Source organism: Lepidochelys kempii, chromosome 2 (genome assembly GCF_965140265.1).
Source record: "Lepidochelys kempii isolate rLepKem1 chromosome 2, rLepKem1.hap2, whole genome shotgun sequence".
In the NCBI taxonomy this organism is placed as follows: Eukaryota; Metazoa; Chordata; order Testudines; family Cheloniidae; genus Lepidochelys; species Lepidochelys kempii.
Window position 1 is genome coordinate 265,627,945 of NC_133257.1, and position 17,102 is coordinate 265,645,046.

The window sequence follows — 17,102 nt, forward strand, 5'->3', positions numbered from 1 at the left end:
CCAGAGGCTGGGCACCCTCATTAGCCTGGCCTGTGTCCGGGCAGCCCCATTGCAAAGCCCTACCTGAGAGACTGTGTCCTCATGGGAGCTCCTCCGTGCGTGTCACCAGGGCGGCTGGGGGCACGGCCCACGGTTCTTTGCGCGGCACTAAACTGAGCTGCTCTCTCCCAGTGCATCATGGGAGAACTGTCTGTCCTCCTCCATGGGGCAGGGGGGAATTGTGGGAAGGCACCAGAGCCCTCTCAGCCCTCATGCGGTTAAACCTGCGTCCTCATTGCAAAGCAGGCGGGTTAGCGGGCCAGTGAAAGCAGCCCCTGGATTCTAACTCATCCCCCGCCTGGCCAGCTCGCTCAGGTCGAAAGCACCAGGAAACAACTGGGGTGAGAGGTCTGTACGGGGGGGTGACAGTCGGGGCAACAGCTGGGTAAGAGTCTGGTTAATTCTGCAGTGAAAACAGACCCAGGGTGTGTTCCCCAGTCTTGGTTTCATCAGCGCTCTGCAGGGCTGAGGGTCTGCAGAGCACTTGCTGGTGACGCGCAAAGAGCTGGTCGCGCGGGGGGCTGGCGCTTCATTTCCAGGCTGCTGAGCAGGTGAAAAGGTGGGTACAGCTACCTGCCTTCCTGCTGTCGCCTGCCCATGGAATTCATCGCTGCCGTCTCCACCGGGACACTGGCCAGCTGCACGCTGGAGAGGAGAGGGCCTGTGTACGCGTGAATGGGCAGAGAGGCACCTGCTGGACAAAGGGAGCTGGGGAAAGGTTTCAGCACGGGATATTTTGATGCCATTTCCCACGGAAACACCACATTTCAACCAAAAAAAGGAACAAAATGTTTCTCGACCTGCTCTCTTGATGATCTCTCCATTGATCAGTGCACACCCAGCTTGAATACGGTAGTTTCCTGCCCAGGAACTTCACAGTAACCTGGACCTTGCTATACTCCAATGCACAAAGCCCCAAGAAACTCTTACTGGAGTGTACTACAAACTGTGTTAAAATCACAAGCTATCGCTTTAAGTTCTCCGGGATGTCCTGGTCCTTCTTGGCGACTGGGGGAGCTCTGTAGGGAGGGAAACATGCAAATACAATCTGGGTCTATTAGTCTGCAAAGAGCCAGCCTAGAGTAAAGCCAGGTGATTTGTGGGAGCAGCCTGCTTTGTCTCTCTGTGTATTTGGTTGTTGTATGTTGGAGTGCTGGAGTCTAAGATCTATTGCCACCTTCCAGCAAGCATATTCAAGTTTTGTTTCTAACTCTCTCTGGGTGGGCCAGGAATGTATAGCATATAGAATTAGGGTTGAAGGCTGCTCATGTTGAGACCAGAGTGCCATGCGGTCATTGGAGCCACACTGGATTGACACTGGTTTAATTGGCGTCAGCATCTTGGCTCTAGTGCCGACACACTGAAACCAGGGGCTGCATGGTGTGTGTGAAAGCCAAGGGCTTGTAGTTTGGTGATCCGAGTGGCCAGGGGAAACTGAGGCAGAGAAGCCTTTTCTGTGTTGCTGTACGGACTCCAAAGCTGCACTGGAGTGAGGCTGGGAGTACCGTAGTAAATGGATTCCTGCTGAAGCATAAGGGGAAAAGTTCTCCCAGCCTTAGGGAGACAAGGTGGAGAGGCAGAAGCAGTGGCTGCCCGAGAGAGGGAATGGGGTACTGCCAAAGGACCCCGTGCTGGGCCAGACGCTGACCTCGGTGTCCCTCGTGCAGTCAGTGGGATATAACTGAGAGCTGAATCTGGCCAGCCCCATTGACAAACGTGTCCAGGTACAGCACCCAATCCAGCCCTCCTGTCAGCAGCTGCAGCTGCCATCGATTTCAGTGTGCACACCCCCAAAAACGTCTGCAGGGCTAGGACCAGTAGAGGCAGTATAGGCTAGGGGGTAGGGCACTGGCCTGGGGCTTTGGAAACCTGAGCTCTCTTACTGCTGTTGGCCCTTGGGGCCCTTTCTGTGCCTCGTTCCCTCACCCCCTTTGTCTGTTTAGACTCCAAACCTTTGGGGCGAGGGGCAATTTCTCACTATGTGTATGTCCAGCACCTATCCCCAGGGGGCTCGGATCTCAGTTGGGCCCTATAGACGCAGCAGGAATGTGAGCACACCTGTAGGGGTGGCTGGGTGTCTCAGTGCATAGCGCCGGTAGGTAACGGGGTTTGGTAGGCCCAAGCCGGGGGGCCCCGCTGAGGATGGAGATCTAATCACAGGTACGGCACACGCGGGCCCATGCATGTATTAGTAGCTGATTTAAATGTCCCTGTGGTTCACCACAGCTAACAGCTCTCAGCCGGAGAGGCCTGGTCCCAATTGCTTCGCAGATCAAACCAGAGTCAGAGGGGCTGGGAGAGGGGCAGAAGGAGAGCCCGGGATCCAGCCACGCTTTCCCTGAAGGAGGAACGGACCGTGAGCTGGACCCTGCCTGAGGAACGGGGTCCCCATGAGATGCTTAAAGCCCCATCGTCTAGCTCCGGGGAATAGCTTCTGGAGAATGCGTTTTCTAGAGCATGGAACTGGGAGCCGGGAACTTCAGGGTTCTAATCCCAGCTCCGACACTGGCCTTGGGCAAGTCCCTTAACCCCTCTGCCAAATAGAAAATAATGCTTCTTTCCCCATAGGCACATTGTGAGTCTTCGTGTGTAAGACATAATGTAACACCTGGCAGTCTCTACCTCAACCCATTTGCAGTGGCCAAGGTGGACCTGGAGAATCCTAGAAATTTACGGCTTGAAGGGACCTCAAGAGGTCATGTAGGCCAGGAGCAAATATATACCTAGATCATCCCTGACAGGTGTTCACCTAACCCGGTCTGGAAAAGCTCCAGTGCTGGGCATTCTGTAACCCCCCTGGGTAACCTGTTCCCGTGTTTTAACTATTGTTGTCTTTCAAAAGTTTTCCCCAATCTGTATCCCAAATCTCCCTTGCTGCACGGGAGGGGGCTGATTGAAGAGATTTGAATTCTCCCTTCATTCTTCGTGCTTACACAGCTGTACAGTCGTGCACAGGCAGGCAGCTAGATATACGCAGCGCCACCCACTGGCTGGGAAGAGCACCACGCCGCGCACATCAGTGTGGCCGTCGTGTCGTCGTGTTTGCGGATGATACTAAACTGGGAGGAGTGGTAGATACGCTGGAGGGGAGGGATAGGATACAGAAGGACCTAGACCAATTGGAAGATTGGGCCAAAAGGAATCTGATGAGGTTCAATAAGGATAAGTGCAGGGTCCTGCACTTAGGACGGAAGAACCCAATGCACAGCTACAGACTAGGGACCGAATGGCTAGGCAGCAGTTCTGCGGAAAAGGACCTAGGGGTGACAGTGGACGAGAAGCTGGATATGAGTCAGCAGTGTGCCCTTGTTGCCAAGAAGGCCAATGGCATTTTGGGATGTATAAGTAGGGGCATAGCGAGCAGATCGAGGGACGTGATCGTTCCCCTCTATTCGACATTGGTGAGGCCTCATCTGGAGTACTGTGTCCAGTTTTGGGCCCCACACTTCAAGAAGGATGTGGATAAATTGGAGAGAGTCCAGCGAAGGGCAACAAAAATGATTTGGGGACTGGAACACATGAGTTATGAGGAGAGGCTGAGGGAGCTGGGATTGTTTAGCCTGCAGAAGAGAAGAATGAGGGGGGATTTGATAGCTGCTTTCAACTACCTGAAAGGGGGTTCCAAAGAGGATGGCTCTAGACTGTTCTCAATGGTAGCAGATGACAGAACGAGGAGTAATGGTCTCAAGTTGCAGTGGGGGAGGTCTAGGTTGGATATTAGGAAACACTATTTCACTAGGAGGGTGGTGAAACACTGGAATGCGTTACCTAGGGAGGTGGTAGAATCTCCTTCCTTAGAGGTTTTTAAGGTCAGGCTTGACAAAGCCCTGGCTGGGATGATTTAACTGGGAATTGGTCCTGCTTTGAGCAGGGGGTTGGACTAGATGACCTTCTGGGGTCCCTTCCAACCCTGATATTCTATGATTCTATGATTCATGCCGTGCTCGGCAAATCGCCTTTCTCCATGTGGCTCCGAACGCCAGGCAGTGGAGGAGGAGGCAGGAAGGGGACAGTGGGGCTGGAATCATTGGCAGGGAGGAGATACAAGCTGAGATCAGCGATACAGGTCGGGGCAGAGCTGACGAGGGTGTAGTTTTAAACCATCAGAACGGCCATAGTGGGTCAGACCAAAGGGCCAGCTAGCCCAAAATCCTGTCTTCCGACAGCGGCCAATGCCAGATGCATCAGAGGGAATGAACAGAACAGGGCATTACTGAGTGATCCATCCCCTGTTGTACAGTCCCAGCATCTGGCAGCCAGAGGCTTAGCCATCTGGGCTAATAGCCATTGATGGGTCTATCCTCCATGAACGTAGCTAATTCTTTCTTTCCAAGGAAGAGGGAAGTACAGCACTGGAGAGGGCAGCGAAGAACTTGCAGTGGTCCCAAGGGACAGGATTGGAGCTAACTGGTCTTCTCCATCTCTTGATCTCCCTCCCACCCCCCTCCAAAAAAGGCCTTCTCTTCATTGCCATCTTGTCCCAGGGAGCAATTGCAACAGGGAGACAAAGGGCCAGCAGGAGGGCAGGAGCCAGAGCCTACAATCCACATCTTTACAACCAGCCCCCGAATGTCAGGACAATGTCAAGATGGCAACAAAGGGCCTTTGAGGGGACTGGACGTGTGAGTTTTCTAGCATCAGGCTGAAATCAAAGGGCCGCTCTGGTCTGAGAGCTGTCCCTAGGCGGTGTCTGCATTAGGGACACACACAGCTCTGCTCCACCGGGCTGCCCCATCGTATTCAGTGTGCCAGGCACTCGTCTCCCTTCGCCCTGACCCTTTTCCGCCTGGAGCCCTGGCTACCCTTTCGTCACTTCCCATCTCTGAGCCTCTGTCCTTCCCCACCCTTCCTCTGCCTCACCTACTTAAACTGTAAACCGTTTAGGCTCGGGACACTCCCTCATAACATGTACATACAGCACCTTGTGCCATGGGGCGCTGATCCCAACAGCGGCATGCCAGTGCTACTGTGATCATTAATAATGGCCATCATGTCAGCGAATTGGAGCCAATCTCCTTCTCACACTGGAGCAGAATGTGTCTTTTATTCCCCCATCCCGCTGCTGCATGGTTATTTCACTCTGGCTTTGCCCTGTGCTTTGTGCCCCCCAGTTTAAGGTCATTGTGCCCATACTTGGTGAGAGTCTCTGCCTCAGTTTCCCCACCTGTAATATGGGGCTAATAATGGTTCTCCCTATTTGAAAAGCCCTGCTCAACTGCAAAGTATTACTAGGGCAATAAGAGACGTCATCCAAGCCATCAGGGCTCGAGCTGGCAAGGAAAGGAGACTCCTGAACTCAAGGGATATACATGGGAGCCCCTGAGTGAGAGGGGGAAGGGGCTCTAAGTGGAGCAATGAGAAGGGGAATGGGTGGGGTTATTTGGTGGGGGGAGGCAGGAGTGGTTCTGGGTAATTGCCTCCCTCTGAGTTTTGTGTGTGGAAAGGCATCCTTGGAGATGGAGCTCAGGGAGCTGGGAGAGAAGGGGAGGCCTGTACCAAAGTGTGGGGGGGGGCTCTCCTGTTGGGAGGGTTTCAAGACAGGCTCAGGGTGATTCACAGGGGTTTCAATGCTGCAGGGTGGCATTGGAGTGTGTGTTTCTGGAACCCCTGCCCGCCCCGGGAGAGGAGGGTCTGGCTGTGACCACCAGGGGCTAGAGCTGCGAGGTCTGATTGCCTCGGCTGGTTCTGGAGGGGAAGGCTGGGAGGAAGCGTTCTGGGAGGGGAGCTCCAGGACAGCGGCTCTGGGGTGTTACTGCCAGGGGGGCACAGGGGTTCCACAGGGCCAGCTGAGCACCCCAACTCAGCCACCCCCCAGTTAGAATAGATTTCCCAATTGCAACATTTCCCCCAGACCCATGGCTCGCGGGAGGCTGTCCTCCCCCATCTCCCCGGGGTTCCTTCGGCAGGGCGATGGCTGCCTGCACATGAGACCGCTGTACGAAAGCAGACACAGCCCAGGGAACCAGCCCTCACTCTTGTCTTACACACACACACCCCAACCCCCGCCACTGTCTAGACACTGGCTCTTGATGCCCCTAGATACGATCACTGCATCCCCTCCCCTGTGTGTGGGGTCCCCCAGGTTGTCTGCCCACTTCCACTGGCCCCAGCCATGCCATCGGCTCTAGGAAAGGCCATGTCCCCCACCCCTGCTGTGTCCAGACCTGGCCTGCCAGGCTTAGCCGACACCAGTGCCCAGTGCTGCCATAGCTGGGGCTGAACCAGTGCCATGCAGAAGGAGCCCTTTGCCCGCATGCCAGAGTAGCCAGGACACTGGGTGGTGCACGCGGGTGCTGCGGGGGTAAGGGGGGCGCCCTCTGCAGCCGGCCAGCTGGCTAACTCCTGCTCCTCTGGATAAAGAGATGCCCCTGTCCCTCCCACGCGGATTCCCCACACACCAAAGGGAGGCGTCCCCAGGACCCGAGGACATTAATCCTGCCAGACGGACAGTAGCAGCAGCCTTTGATCTCCCTCACCGCCCGGCTGGGGTTGAAAGAGCAGGAAGCAAGATTCCCCTGCAAGGCAATTGCACTAATTCACTCAACAACTTTCCATTCAGCTGGTGCTGGCTGTGGGAGGAGGGGGGCTGGGGCCTGGTCTAAGCCGCTCGGGGGCTGAGGGTGTGAGAAATCCACCTTTCTGCGCAGGCAGCCAGGCCGCCCTGACACCCCTCCACACCCTGTGTAGACGCAGCTAGGCCTATGGGAGAACACTTCCATGGACCAGCTACCCTCGCTGGGGGAAGTGAAGTTTCTACCCCCATTGCCTGTGGGAAGGGCTGCACAGGGAAGAGTTTCTGAGCCCAGGAGCTGCCCCAGCCAAACACCCCTGACCACTGTGCCCGCAGGAAGGGGGGACCCAGGGGCTGGCCCATTGGTTTCACGGGGGAGAGCCCTTCTCCGCCAACAGGGCAGCTCCAGGGGGCATCACCCACCCCCGGCCCGGCTGGCCGTGTTCTCCAGCCCCGGGCTCACTTGCACTGACCCCCGCTCTGGCAGCCCAGGCCTGCCAACTTGCAGCATTTGGACCGCACCCCCAACCAAGGTGAAAAGGAGTACTTGTGGCACCTTAGAGACTAACCAATTTATTTGAGCATGAGCTTTCGTGAGCTACAGCTCACTTCATCGGATGCATAACAAGGTGGTCACCCATCCCCAAGGCCAGCCTTGCCCTCCATACAACAGTCAAATACTTATAGATTTCCGCAGCCCCTTTGCTTTCCTTTCTGGGGTTCAGGCCGCCCGGGTTCCGTTTCCCACTGACTCGCTCAGTGTGGGACATTGAGCAAGGCACTTTCCCGCAGTGCTCCTCAGTTTCCCTTAGTCAAGCAGCTTCCTAGCTACAGATGGCCATTGCTACCTGATTGCTATGTATTAGGGTTCTGAATCACCACACGCAGCATTTGGCCAAGTTGCACAAGTGGATTAGGACTGCCATTTGAATTATGGGTGCACCGGGAGGCCCCAGCCACGAGCAGGGTCCCCTCGCACGAGGTGCTGTATATACAGATAGTAAAAGATGGGTCATGCCCCAAAGAGGTCACAAGCCTAAGAAATGTAGGGCCTGCTCCTGTGAGGGCTTGAGCAGCTGACACTCCCAGTGACTTCAAGAGGAGCAGCCAGCGCTCTGCACCAATAAGGTTCAGGCCTTTAGCTCTGTTAACCTTCCCCAACCCTAAAATGATCTCTTTAGCTCCTGAATCGTGTGTGCTGAGTGTTTCTGAGTTCCTTCCAATGCCTCAACTTCCTTCTGGGAGCTCAAAGCACGTGACAGTCATCGTGGCTGAAGCCTCGCAAGCCCTCTCCCTGGGTTATGTATCTGCATTTTGTAAAAGGGGCAACTGAGGCCCAGAGTGCTTTAGTGGCTTTTCCCAGGTGTCACAGCTGGAAATACAGCCCAGGCGTTCCAGCTCCCCGTCCCCTGTTCTACCCACTAGTTAATACTCCCTCCCATTATAAGTATAGTCCCGGTAGTGCTGGCGATCATCTCTTTAGCCATTTCCTCCATGCATGTGAACCAAAACCACATTGGCTTTCAGAGTAACAACCGGTTAGTCTCTAAGGTGCCACAAGTACTCCTTCACATTGGCTTTGTTTTCCTGCCATGGCAAACACTTAGCCAGCTATCACTGCTAGGTCTCTTTCAGCATTGCTAATTGCCAAGGGGCAGAGGGAAAAGTCACAGGACTGGTATATCTGGAATGCAAAAATGACCCATTAAGTGCCATGCTTCAGGGGAGGAGATGAGCACCAAAGAGGGTCAGGAAGGAATTACTCCTCTGCTCCTTACAACACTGCATCGGGGCATTATGGTGGTGCTCCCACAGAAGCATTAGGTATCGATGCCTGCCACAGATTGGGGTACACTGGACTCGCTGTGTTCAGCTATCGGGATCCCACGTCCCAGAGTGAGAGCCAAAGAGGGAAGGAACGAGATGGCTGATACAATAGGCTATTCTGCCACACGCATGGGGCTGGGGCGCTGGGGCTGGGAGTGTGGCTTTGAGGTACAGGGCTCAGAGCAGGAGGGCTTGGGCTGGGGCTGATTTTAGGTACCCAGGGCCTGATTCAGATCTCCATGGGGTCACGCCAGTGGAGTCTCTCCTGATCGGCACTGGTGTGAGCTCAGAATCAGGCCTGCAGGGTGGTGGAAAGGAGGAGATGGGGCTGCAGGAGGAGCAGGGAGCTGGCAGTGATGATGGGGAAGCGGGAGCAGGTTCACCTGATAGCGTGTTGCAAGCCAGATGAATGTCTCCTGTGTTCCTAGGGGGCAGAGCCGGTCGGAGACCCACTGTGTTCAGGCGTGGGCAGATGTGGACAGGAGACGCCCCCGTGCACAGCTGTCTGGACAGTCTGGGGAAGCAGAGGCAGGCATTGTGCCATTCAGCAACGCTGTGCATCTGTCAGCAGCAGCAGTGTAACGCCTGCCACGCACGGGAAGGGACCGCGGGAATTCCCTGGGCATAAGGATCAGGGGCTCCGTGACCACCACCAGCATTTGGACTCGGATGCTTTCCCTGGGAAACCCATTTCTCAGCATTGTCTGTTGCACCTCCCCTAATGAACGAGGGCAGCTTATTCTCTCTGTGCAGCTCAGGGCCCCTGTTCAGCTGGGCCCCTGCACTGAGACTTTTAAACACATTGAACACATGATTGAACCTGCCCCACTTTTTGTTGTTTGAGGGCAAGTTGGTGGGGTGAGCAGCCGAGGATCGGAGACACAAGGTGGCTACAATGAAACAAAGAGGACAGCCCAAAGTAACTGGTGTTCTGATGAGTGTACCAAGGAGTAGCCTCAGCGCACCAGCTGCCTGGACGTTGCCAACACCACACCATGGCCAATTGCTGAGCCTGGCTGTGCCTCAGTTTCCCCAGCAGTGCCTACCTCTAAGAGCACCATGATTGTCGATCGTTATTGTTTGCCTGGTGCTTTGACAGCCTCCCTTGCAAAGGGCTAAATGTTAAGCGTGAGCTATTGAGATGGAGTGAGCTCAATGAAACCCTGATTTAAAAAAAAAAAAAAAAAAAATCTCTCGTATCGATCTTTCTATTTATCCCTGCCCATCACCCTAGTATCTGGGTCCTTGACTCATAAAAATCTATAGCAATATCAAAGTCCTTTAGGGGATTTCATGGAGTCTCCTGCACTTCTCTTTTTTGGGGGCATCATAGCTCGGATTGAGGTAGGGAGTTGTTGGTTTGTTTGTTTTAGATTTTATTAATTCCCCCTTTTCTCTCTCTCTTGTTTTTGGTTGGTAGCAGACAAGGGGATGAAAGGGGGTCTCAGAGCTGGAATTTAACCCCTTGTTGTTTGCCTGTGAGCTGTAAAGCCTCATGGCTTCTCCCACGTTGCGCCTTGTTCTTGGGAGGAGCTCCTTGTAATCATCCACAAGGCTACTTCGTTATCCTCCTTCAAATCTCTCCTTAAAACTCTCCTCTGCGGAGATGCCTGCAAAATACTTGACAGCTGTTAGGCTGCCGGCATGCAGAGTCCACTGCCTGTCACACTGATGAATACTGTTTCATTGTTTCCTTGTGCTCCCCCTCGGCTGGTCTGGCTCCATCTGTTGTCTCTTGTCTGATACCTAAATTGTAAGCTCCTTGCAGCAGGGACTGTCTTTGTGTTCTGTGTTTGAGCTGCGCCCAGTGCAATAGGATCCTGTTCCATGACAAGAACTCTTGGGCGCTACAACACTACACATAACAAAGCTGGGATCTGGATCCACAGCCAAGGTTTGAGGTGTTGTTAGCTCCGGAGCGTTTCTACTATTGAAATCATTGAGCTACATCCACACAGGATTTCATTTCCTGCTCAAGCTGCAGAGAAGAAGGTCAGTGGGAGCAGCCCTCCCTTTGTTAGCGCCTCTCCAACAGCAGGATGGAAACATCTATGGGAAAGGTTTCAGAGTAACAGCCGTGTTAGCCTGTGTTCGCAAAAAGAAAAGGAGGACTTGTGGCACCTTAGAGACTAACCAGTTTATTTGAGCATAAGCTTTCGTGAGCTACAGCTCACTTCACCTGGGAAATAAAGGCAGGGGGCAAGGAGGATAGGTCTAGCAGTGACTATTAGCCAAGATGGCCAGGGACACAAACCCACATTCTGGATGTCCCTAACCCTCTGACTGTCAGAAGGTGGGACTGGACGACGGGATGGATTGCTCAATAATTGCCCTGTTCTGTTCCTTCCCTCTGGGGCACCGGGCACTGGCCACTGTCGGAAGACAGGACACTGGGCTAGATGGACCCTTGCTCTGACCCACGCTGGCCGTTCTTATGAGAATTCCATCTCAAGTTATCCAAAGCTGTGCCCATCTGACAGCTGTTCAGGGCCATGAGTGGAATGAGTTTGGTGGGTCTCTAGCATATTCCCCGTGGACTGTCTCCAAATCAGTTAAACCATTAGCACCACAACTAGCAGGCTTAACTGAGTGGCCACATACTGAGCGGACTAAGGATGAGAGAGTTTGGGAGAGGAAGAATGGGCCGGTGGCAAGGGCACCAGCCCATGTCTTAGGAAACCCGCATTCAAGTCCGTACTCTGCCACAGTCTCCCTGTGTGACCCTGGGCAAGTCCCTTAGCCCAGATTTCAATGGGAGATGGGCACCTCACGACCTGCGAGGCTCTGGGCCGGCGCTCCCATCTGTAAAATGGAGATCAAGGCGTTAACTCTGTGCAGTGGGGGATGTACTTGTACCTAGATGGAGAGGACGAGGAGAGGAAGCTCCTGCAAGCTCCGGGCAGCTTGTGCCACAGGTTCCGATGCTGTTCCTTTCCTCTGGCTGAATAGAGAGCCTCGGTGCTCTGCATCCCCCCCTCCCGCCGCCCCCGCCCCCGCGAGTATCTAGCCGGTGATGGGAGAGCAGATCTCAGCCTGACATCTCCAACAGGATAATTGTAACACCGGGATTTGGAAAAAAACCAACCCATCCTTATGCTAACTGAAAGAGTCGACAAGAGCAACGTGATTAATCACAAGAGAAATCCCCGCAGATCAGTGGTTTTAGCGGAAAAGCCACCTTCTTACTCCACCCCACAGCATTCTCGCGGATCGCCTTCCGTCGCTTTGCTCTCTGCCCTTTCTTTGGACTTCCTACTCCAATGTCTGAAGTGGCGTGGAAGAAAGCTTAGTGGTACCTTCAGGCCCCTCCTGAAATTGGGACACTGCCAGGGTAGGGGCTGTCTAGACACATAGCAAGGGGCAGTCTCCGCCCCAAAGAGCTTACAGCCTATAACAGGCAAGACAGATAAAGTAGGTGAGGTGACGTGGCTGGCCCAAGTTCAGCATCAGAAACAGACCCCCCGACACCATCTCCGGACTCCCAGCCCTCTGCCCTACAGGCTGGGCCCCGGCTGCCTCTCTCCAGCTAGCGCTAAGATGATCAGAAATGACCAAAGTCTTATGATCCGAACCAAAAGAGAACGACAGTGACTCTGGGGGACCAGGCGAGAGGCTGCGGTGGGAGGCCTGGGATCTCCCTGCGATCCACCACCGCATCAGGGATGGACAGCAGTGGCGGCCAACGGACTCTGTGGACCCAAGAGGCTGTCGCTCCCTCTGCTAGATAGGGGAGGTCTCGCGCGCCGTTCAGGCCAGCCCAATGAGACTAGTGCCAGGCTAGGGCGATGGCCGTGTGGCCCAGTGGGCAGGGCAAGTCCCATCCCTTCCTATGTGTGTGTACAGCACCCGGCACCTCCAGGGCCCCAGTCCCAGCTGGAGCGTCTAGGCGTGAACATAACATCACCACCACCAGTAGCCGTGTCTCTGCTGGTGGCAGGCAGCTGACACGGGTGGATGCAACGCAGGGTCGGGCTACACACTGCAGTCGGCCTCGGGCCCCTGTGTCTATTTGCGCAGCCCAGCACGGGTGGCCGGTGGCTACACAGTGCGGTGCCCACGCTCTCTTTCCCCGACGGGTTGGCTAGGCCTTCCACTTGGGCAACCTTTGCAAAGCTCCTGATGCTAAGGAAGTATTTACAGGGCCCACTGTGCCGTGAGCAGCAGTGGGCTCACGAAAGCTCATGCTCTAATAAATTGGTTAGTCTCTAAGGTGCCTGAAGTCCTCCTGTTCTTTCTGTGGATACAGACTAACAGGGCTGCTACCCTGAAACCGACTTTAGAGCGGCATTTCTCAACCTTTTTGATACCGGGACGGGCTTGCTGCCTTCCGAAACTGCGTCGGGGAGATCTCAGGGACCAGCGCCAGTCCACAGACTGGTCCTTGAGAAATACTGCCTTACAGTGCCACCCAAGCTGGCTTTGATTTAATTAAGGGCTTCCACCTCCTTGCCAAGTAAGCAATGGGCATCCATGCCGGATCTTCTTCCCGTGCATTAAAAACTGTAGATGGCATGTGTGCGTGTCAGTGCTTATGTGCAGTTGTGTGTGTGTGTGTGTGTAACGTGCATACACAAATCTAGGGGGATCCAAAGTTCGGGAGCCTTAGCTCTGGGTTAAGAGGAGCCCACCTCTCCCCAGGCTAGACCCGGAAGGCGAGGGCGTCGATTACACAACAAAGGCCGGTGGTGATCAGGTCTGGGAGTGCTTTTCGGCTCCAGGAATTGGGAAGCTGTCAGCTCCCTTCCTCCCCACCAGACTCGCTGGGAAGATTTACGACCCCTTCTTGCTCTCGGCCAGTCCCAGAGCAGAAACCTGCCCCCTCTGCCGCTCGGTAGCCAATCAAGGGGCTGAAACCCGCCCCCTCCCCCCTGTAACTTTTAAAAATGTATGACCTCTCTCTTCTCTCCACCCCTCCCCGCTTGTTGCTCCCTCCCCTCTTTCATCCTGGGTCCCTTCCCTCTTTCATGTCTGCATGGAAAAGAGAGGAGACAGACACGGAGAGGGGCGGGAGAAGGTGGCAGCCGGCACAGATCCTGGGAGGGGTAGGGCCAAGGAGACTCACATCACAGCCCTCCTCACACACACACAGAGGCATTTCCAGCCGCCGCGGCTCCTGCTAGCAAAGCAAACTCCGCCAGGTCCCTTCTTGCAAAGGAGCGTCCTTGGCTCCCCTCGGGGAGGAGGCTCGGATCCCGGCTCTCCCCGGCCCGGAGCGCAGGGGGGCGGCTGAGCGAGGCTCGCTTGGGCCAAAGCTCGCCCTGGACTGACTCCCTCGGCTCCCCTGGGGTCGGGAGCCGTGGCTGGAGCATCTGGATCCGTCTCCCTTCAGGGTAGGGGCTGATGCCGGACACGACAACTCCCCCTGCTGCGGCTTTGTGCGGGAGTTAATTTTTTTAGCAAATCGCCTTTCCCGCAACGTTTTTGATTTTTTGTTTTGTTTTGCTAGATACCCCCCCCCTCTCCCCGGACTGCTAGATGCGGGGTTTCTCTTAAGTTTGCATCAGCCCCCCCCCCAAACAACAGATCCGCCGGATCAAAGGACGAGCCCCGGGGCACGAGCTCTGCATTTGCTTATTAACTGCAACCGGGCAGGGGGGGCGAGGCGGCCCGGACAGACAGACCGACGGACGGCGGAGAAGCCGAGATGCAGCCGACCGGGGCGCCTCTCTGCCTCCTTCTGCTGTGCCAGCTGTTCCCGGGCAAGGTGAGTGCCCCGCTCCTCGCCCCCCCGTCCGCCGGCCGGGGCGGACACAGGCCGGTTGCCAGCCTGGAGCTGCCGGGGCGCTTTGCGGTCACCGGGCTGGGGGAGGTCTCGGGAGACCCCGGCCTGGCCCCGAGGGAATCAGCGGGTTTGGATCGGGCTGCAGCCTTTGGAATCCAGGCTTCACACACGCCCCCCCCCAGCGCCTTGCACGCGCGCACACACTCACCCCGCGTGCAAGCAAAGAGGGCTGTGAACTCTAGAGGAAGGGGACGGGGATTTTTGCCTTCCCGGGCTGACCCTGCGATTCCTCTGAAGCGCCCCCGCTGGCTCCAGAGAGGTCAAAGTTTCCCGGTTTCTCTGCTCGGGGGAGGGAAGGGTGAGTGAAACCGGTTCGCATTTTAAAGGAGGAGGGGGGCTGAGGGTACGAGCAGCCCCGGGATGTTGCATAAAACTCCTAAGCTTTAGAGCTGTCGGATTGCACCGCTTACACACCCGTGGGGCATGACAGAGCGCAGTGGGTCCGCCCCAATCCTTCAGTTTTTGAAGTAGATCGAGGGGATTTTGCCACCGACCTCACTGGAGCAAAGGGGGAAGGGTTGGGGTGTGGGATCGGCTACCACTTACCTCCCTGCAAACTTCCGCTAAAGTCACTGGAACTGCCCTGGTCTATGTCAGAGGAGAGTCCAGCTGCTTCTCTCTGAGCAGAACCAGAACCAGCCTTTTGCTCGCATTGGTGGCCTGTGTTTAGCTCTGTCCTGGTTTTTTGGTGCTGGACAATGCTCGAGACCTCCCAGGTGAGCAAGACGCTGAGGCTCTCTCTCCATCTCCTGGCTGTCGAGCCATTAACAGCTGCTTTGGTTTTGCCCCCATTGGGACTGGGAGCGAGAGCAGGATCCAGCCCAGTGAGAGAGAGAGCGAGACAAGCAAGGCGAGTCCCCCATTCATTCTTTCCAGTAAATTTCATGTCAGGATTAATGTGGAACAGTTTCCTGGTCTGGAATTAACATTTTTGTGCAGCCGGTCTCTGTAATTATGCGGTCAGCCCGTGTAAAAGCTGCGTTTATCCTCCTATATCCTGAGGAGGTAATTAACATTGCATGGCTTCATTTTTCTATTCTTATTAGTTGTGACGCAGGGAGATTTTTCGTTTGGTTGAGGAGGGGCTGTTGTTGGGGGGGGGGCATAAAATAAATATAATAAAGGAAGCAGTTACAACACCATTCTTTGGGGAGGAATTGCTTGGTGCAGGGGTGACTGTGAAGAGGGGCTGGGGTTTTAGGTAAGACTCTGCTTTGAAAAAGCCCTTAGGGAACTTGTGACTTGTGGTTTTGTTTTCAGAGCAATGCTCAGACTGGTTCCCGAAGGGCTGCTTTTATAAACTTGGGGGAAACTCCCTCCGCAGAATCACATCTCTGTCCTGCTGGTCAGGCTGGGTGAGATTGGGGTGAGGGGGTGTCAGCTGGGTCATTATTCAGTTTGTAGAAGATGTAAACACTGGATCTGTCAATGGCTTTACACTAGGGATGAATTTGGCCTGTTAATTTTTACCAACAGGTAGTGAGAGATTTTTTGTTAAATCAATCTATCTATCTACCCCATACACCCCCTCTATCAATCTATCTACTCCCATATACCCCCCTCTACCAATCTATCTGTCTGTCTGTCCCCATACACCCCCTCTATCAATCTATCTACCCCCATATACCCCCTCTATCTATCTACCCCCATATGCCCCCTCTATCAAAATATCTATCTGTCTGTCCCCATACACCCCCTCTATCAATCTATCTACCCCCATATACCCCCTCTATCTATCTACCCCCATATGCCCCCTCTATCAAAATATCTATCTGTCTGTCTCCATACACCCCCTCTATCTATCTATCTATCTATCTATCTATCTATCTATCTATCCCCATACACCCCTCTATCTATCTATCTATCTATCCTTTCTTTCTTTCTTTCTTTCTTTCTTTCTTTCTTTCTTTCTTTCTTTCTTTCTTTCTTTCTTTCTTTCTTATCAAAATTCTCTGACCTGTGTTATGCACAGGCCAGAGATGATCATAGTGGTGTCTTAAAAACTGTGGGCCAAATGCTCTGGTGGTGTAAATGCTTCCTTGACTTGGGTGGCATTTGGCTGTTGACACAAGCGGAGAATTAGAGCCTGTGACTCAAACTCCCAGTAGAGCAATGGAAAGACTCCCCTTCCAAAGACTTTAATGGGCATTTTGGATCAGGCCCATACAATCACTCTAGGTGTTTATGGAGTTGCCTCCCGCAGATAAGACACCGAGCTTGTCCGGAGGACATTCCAGTCTAGGGCCCTGGCCTCCAAGGAGCTGAGCACTCTCAGGCCATTGGTCTCAGCTAAACACTCTGACATCCAGCCCAGAGGATGTTCAGCTCTCGTGACATGAGAGGGAATGCTGGTGCTCCCGGCGGCTAGCCTCCAGTAAACACAGTTTGATCCACACAGGAAAGCCTCAAGCCCAGTGGGGTGAGCTCAAAGGTTCTGTTAGTGACCACCGGGTGTAGGACCATCGGGTGTAGGACCATCGCCTGCAGGGGTTCTTTTTATAACCCATCTTTGCCTGATCTCTGGGGTCTCTCTCTCATTGTGGACAGAAACCTAATGAGCTGGTTTTATGGGTGGAGGTGGGGTCAGGACTTTCCTCCTGCTGCTATTTAAAGAGACCTCTCAAAGGTTCGGGTGCTCAGCAGGGACTCAAGGCAGGAGGCAGGCAGGGGGCTTTATAAGAGCTCCCTGTAAAAGCCCATGTTGGAAAGACGGAATCCCCCATGTAGAGGCTGGGAGCAATGCACCCCCAGCCCCACCTGGCTTACACCTTGGCAGTCTGGCCACAGAGGGGAGAGCCAACGCTGTCTCAGCAGAAGGCACCCGTGCCTGGCATAAGGCACTTGATGTCAGGCTCCCACCGCTGGCAACAGCTGGTAGCATTCTGGCCTAAAGGCTGGTGCAATGGGTAACACGCACACACACTCTTTGTTATTATCACTAGA

The 17,102-nt window shown here is 54.5% G+C and overlaps 1 protein-coding gene across 3 annotated transcripts in view; it reads left to right on the forward strand.

Moving 5' to 3' along the window:
- Window positions 1–13,351: 13,351 nt before the first annotated feature.
- Window positions 13,352–17,102, forward strand: part of LOC140907880 (tumor necrosis factor receptor superfamily member 16-like) — a 46,339-nt gene continuing 42,588 nt past the window's right edge. Inside the window, exons 1-2 of one of the 3 annotated variants that reach the window (XM_073334857.1) lie at window positions 13,352–13,419; window positions 13,824–14,081. In XM_073334857.1, the coding sequence (XP_073190958.1) occupies window positions 14,022–14,081 (60 nt within the window). In that variant the 5' untranslated portion in view covers window positions 13,352–13,419; window positions 13,824–14,021. Of the gene's footprint in view, window positions 14,082–17,102 lie in introns of all 3 variants that reach the window. The other 2 variants (XM_073334856.1, XM_073334854.1) reach the window with 2 other exon arrangements.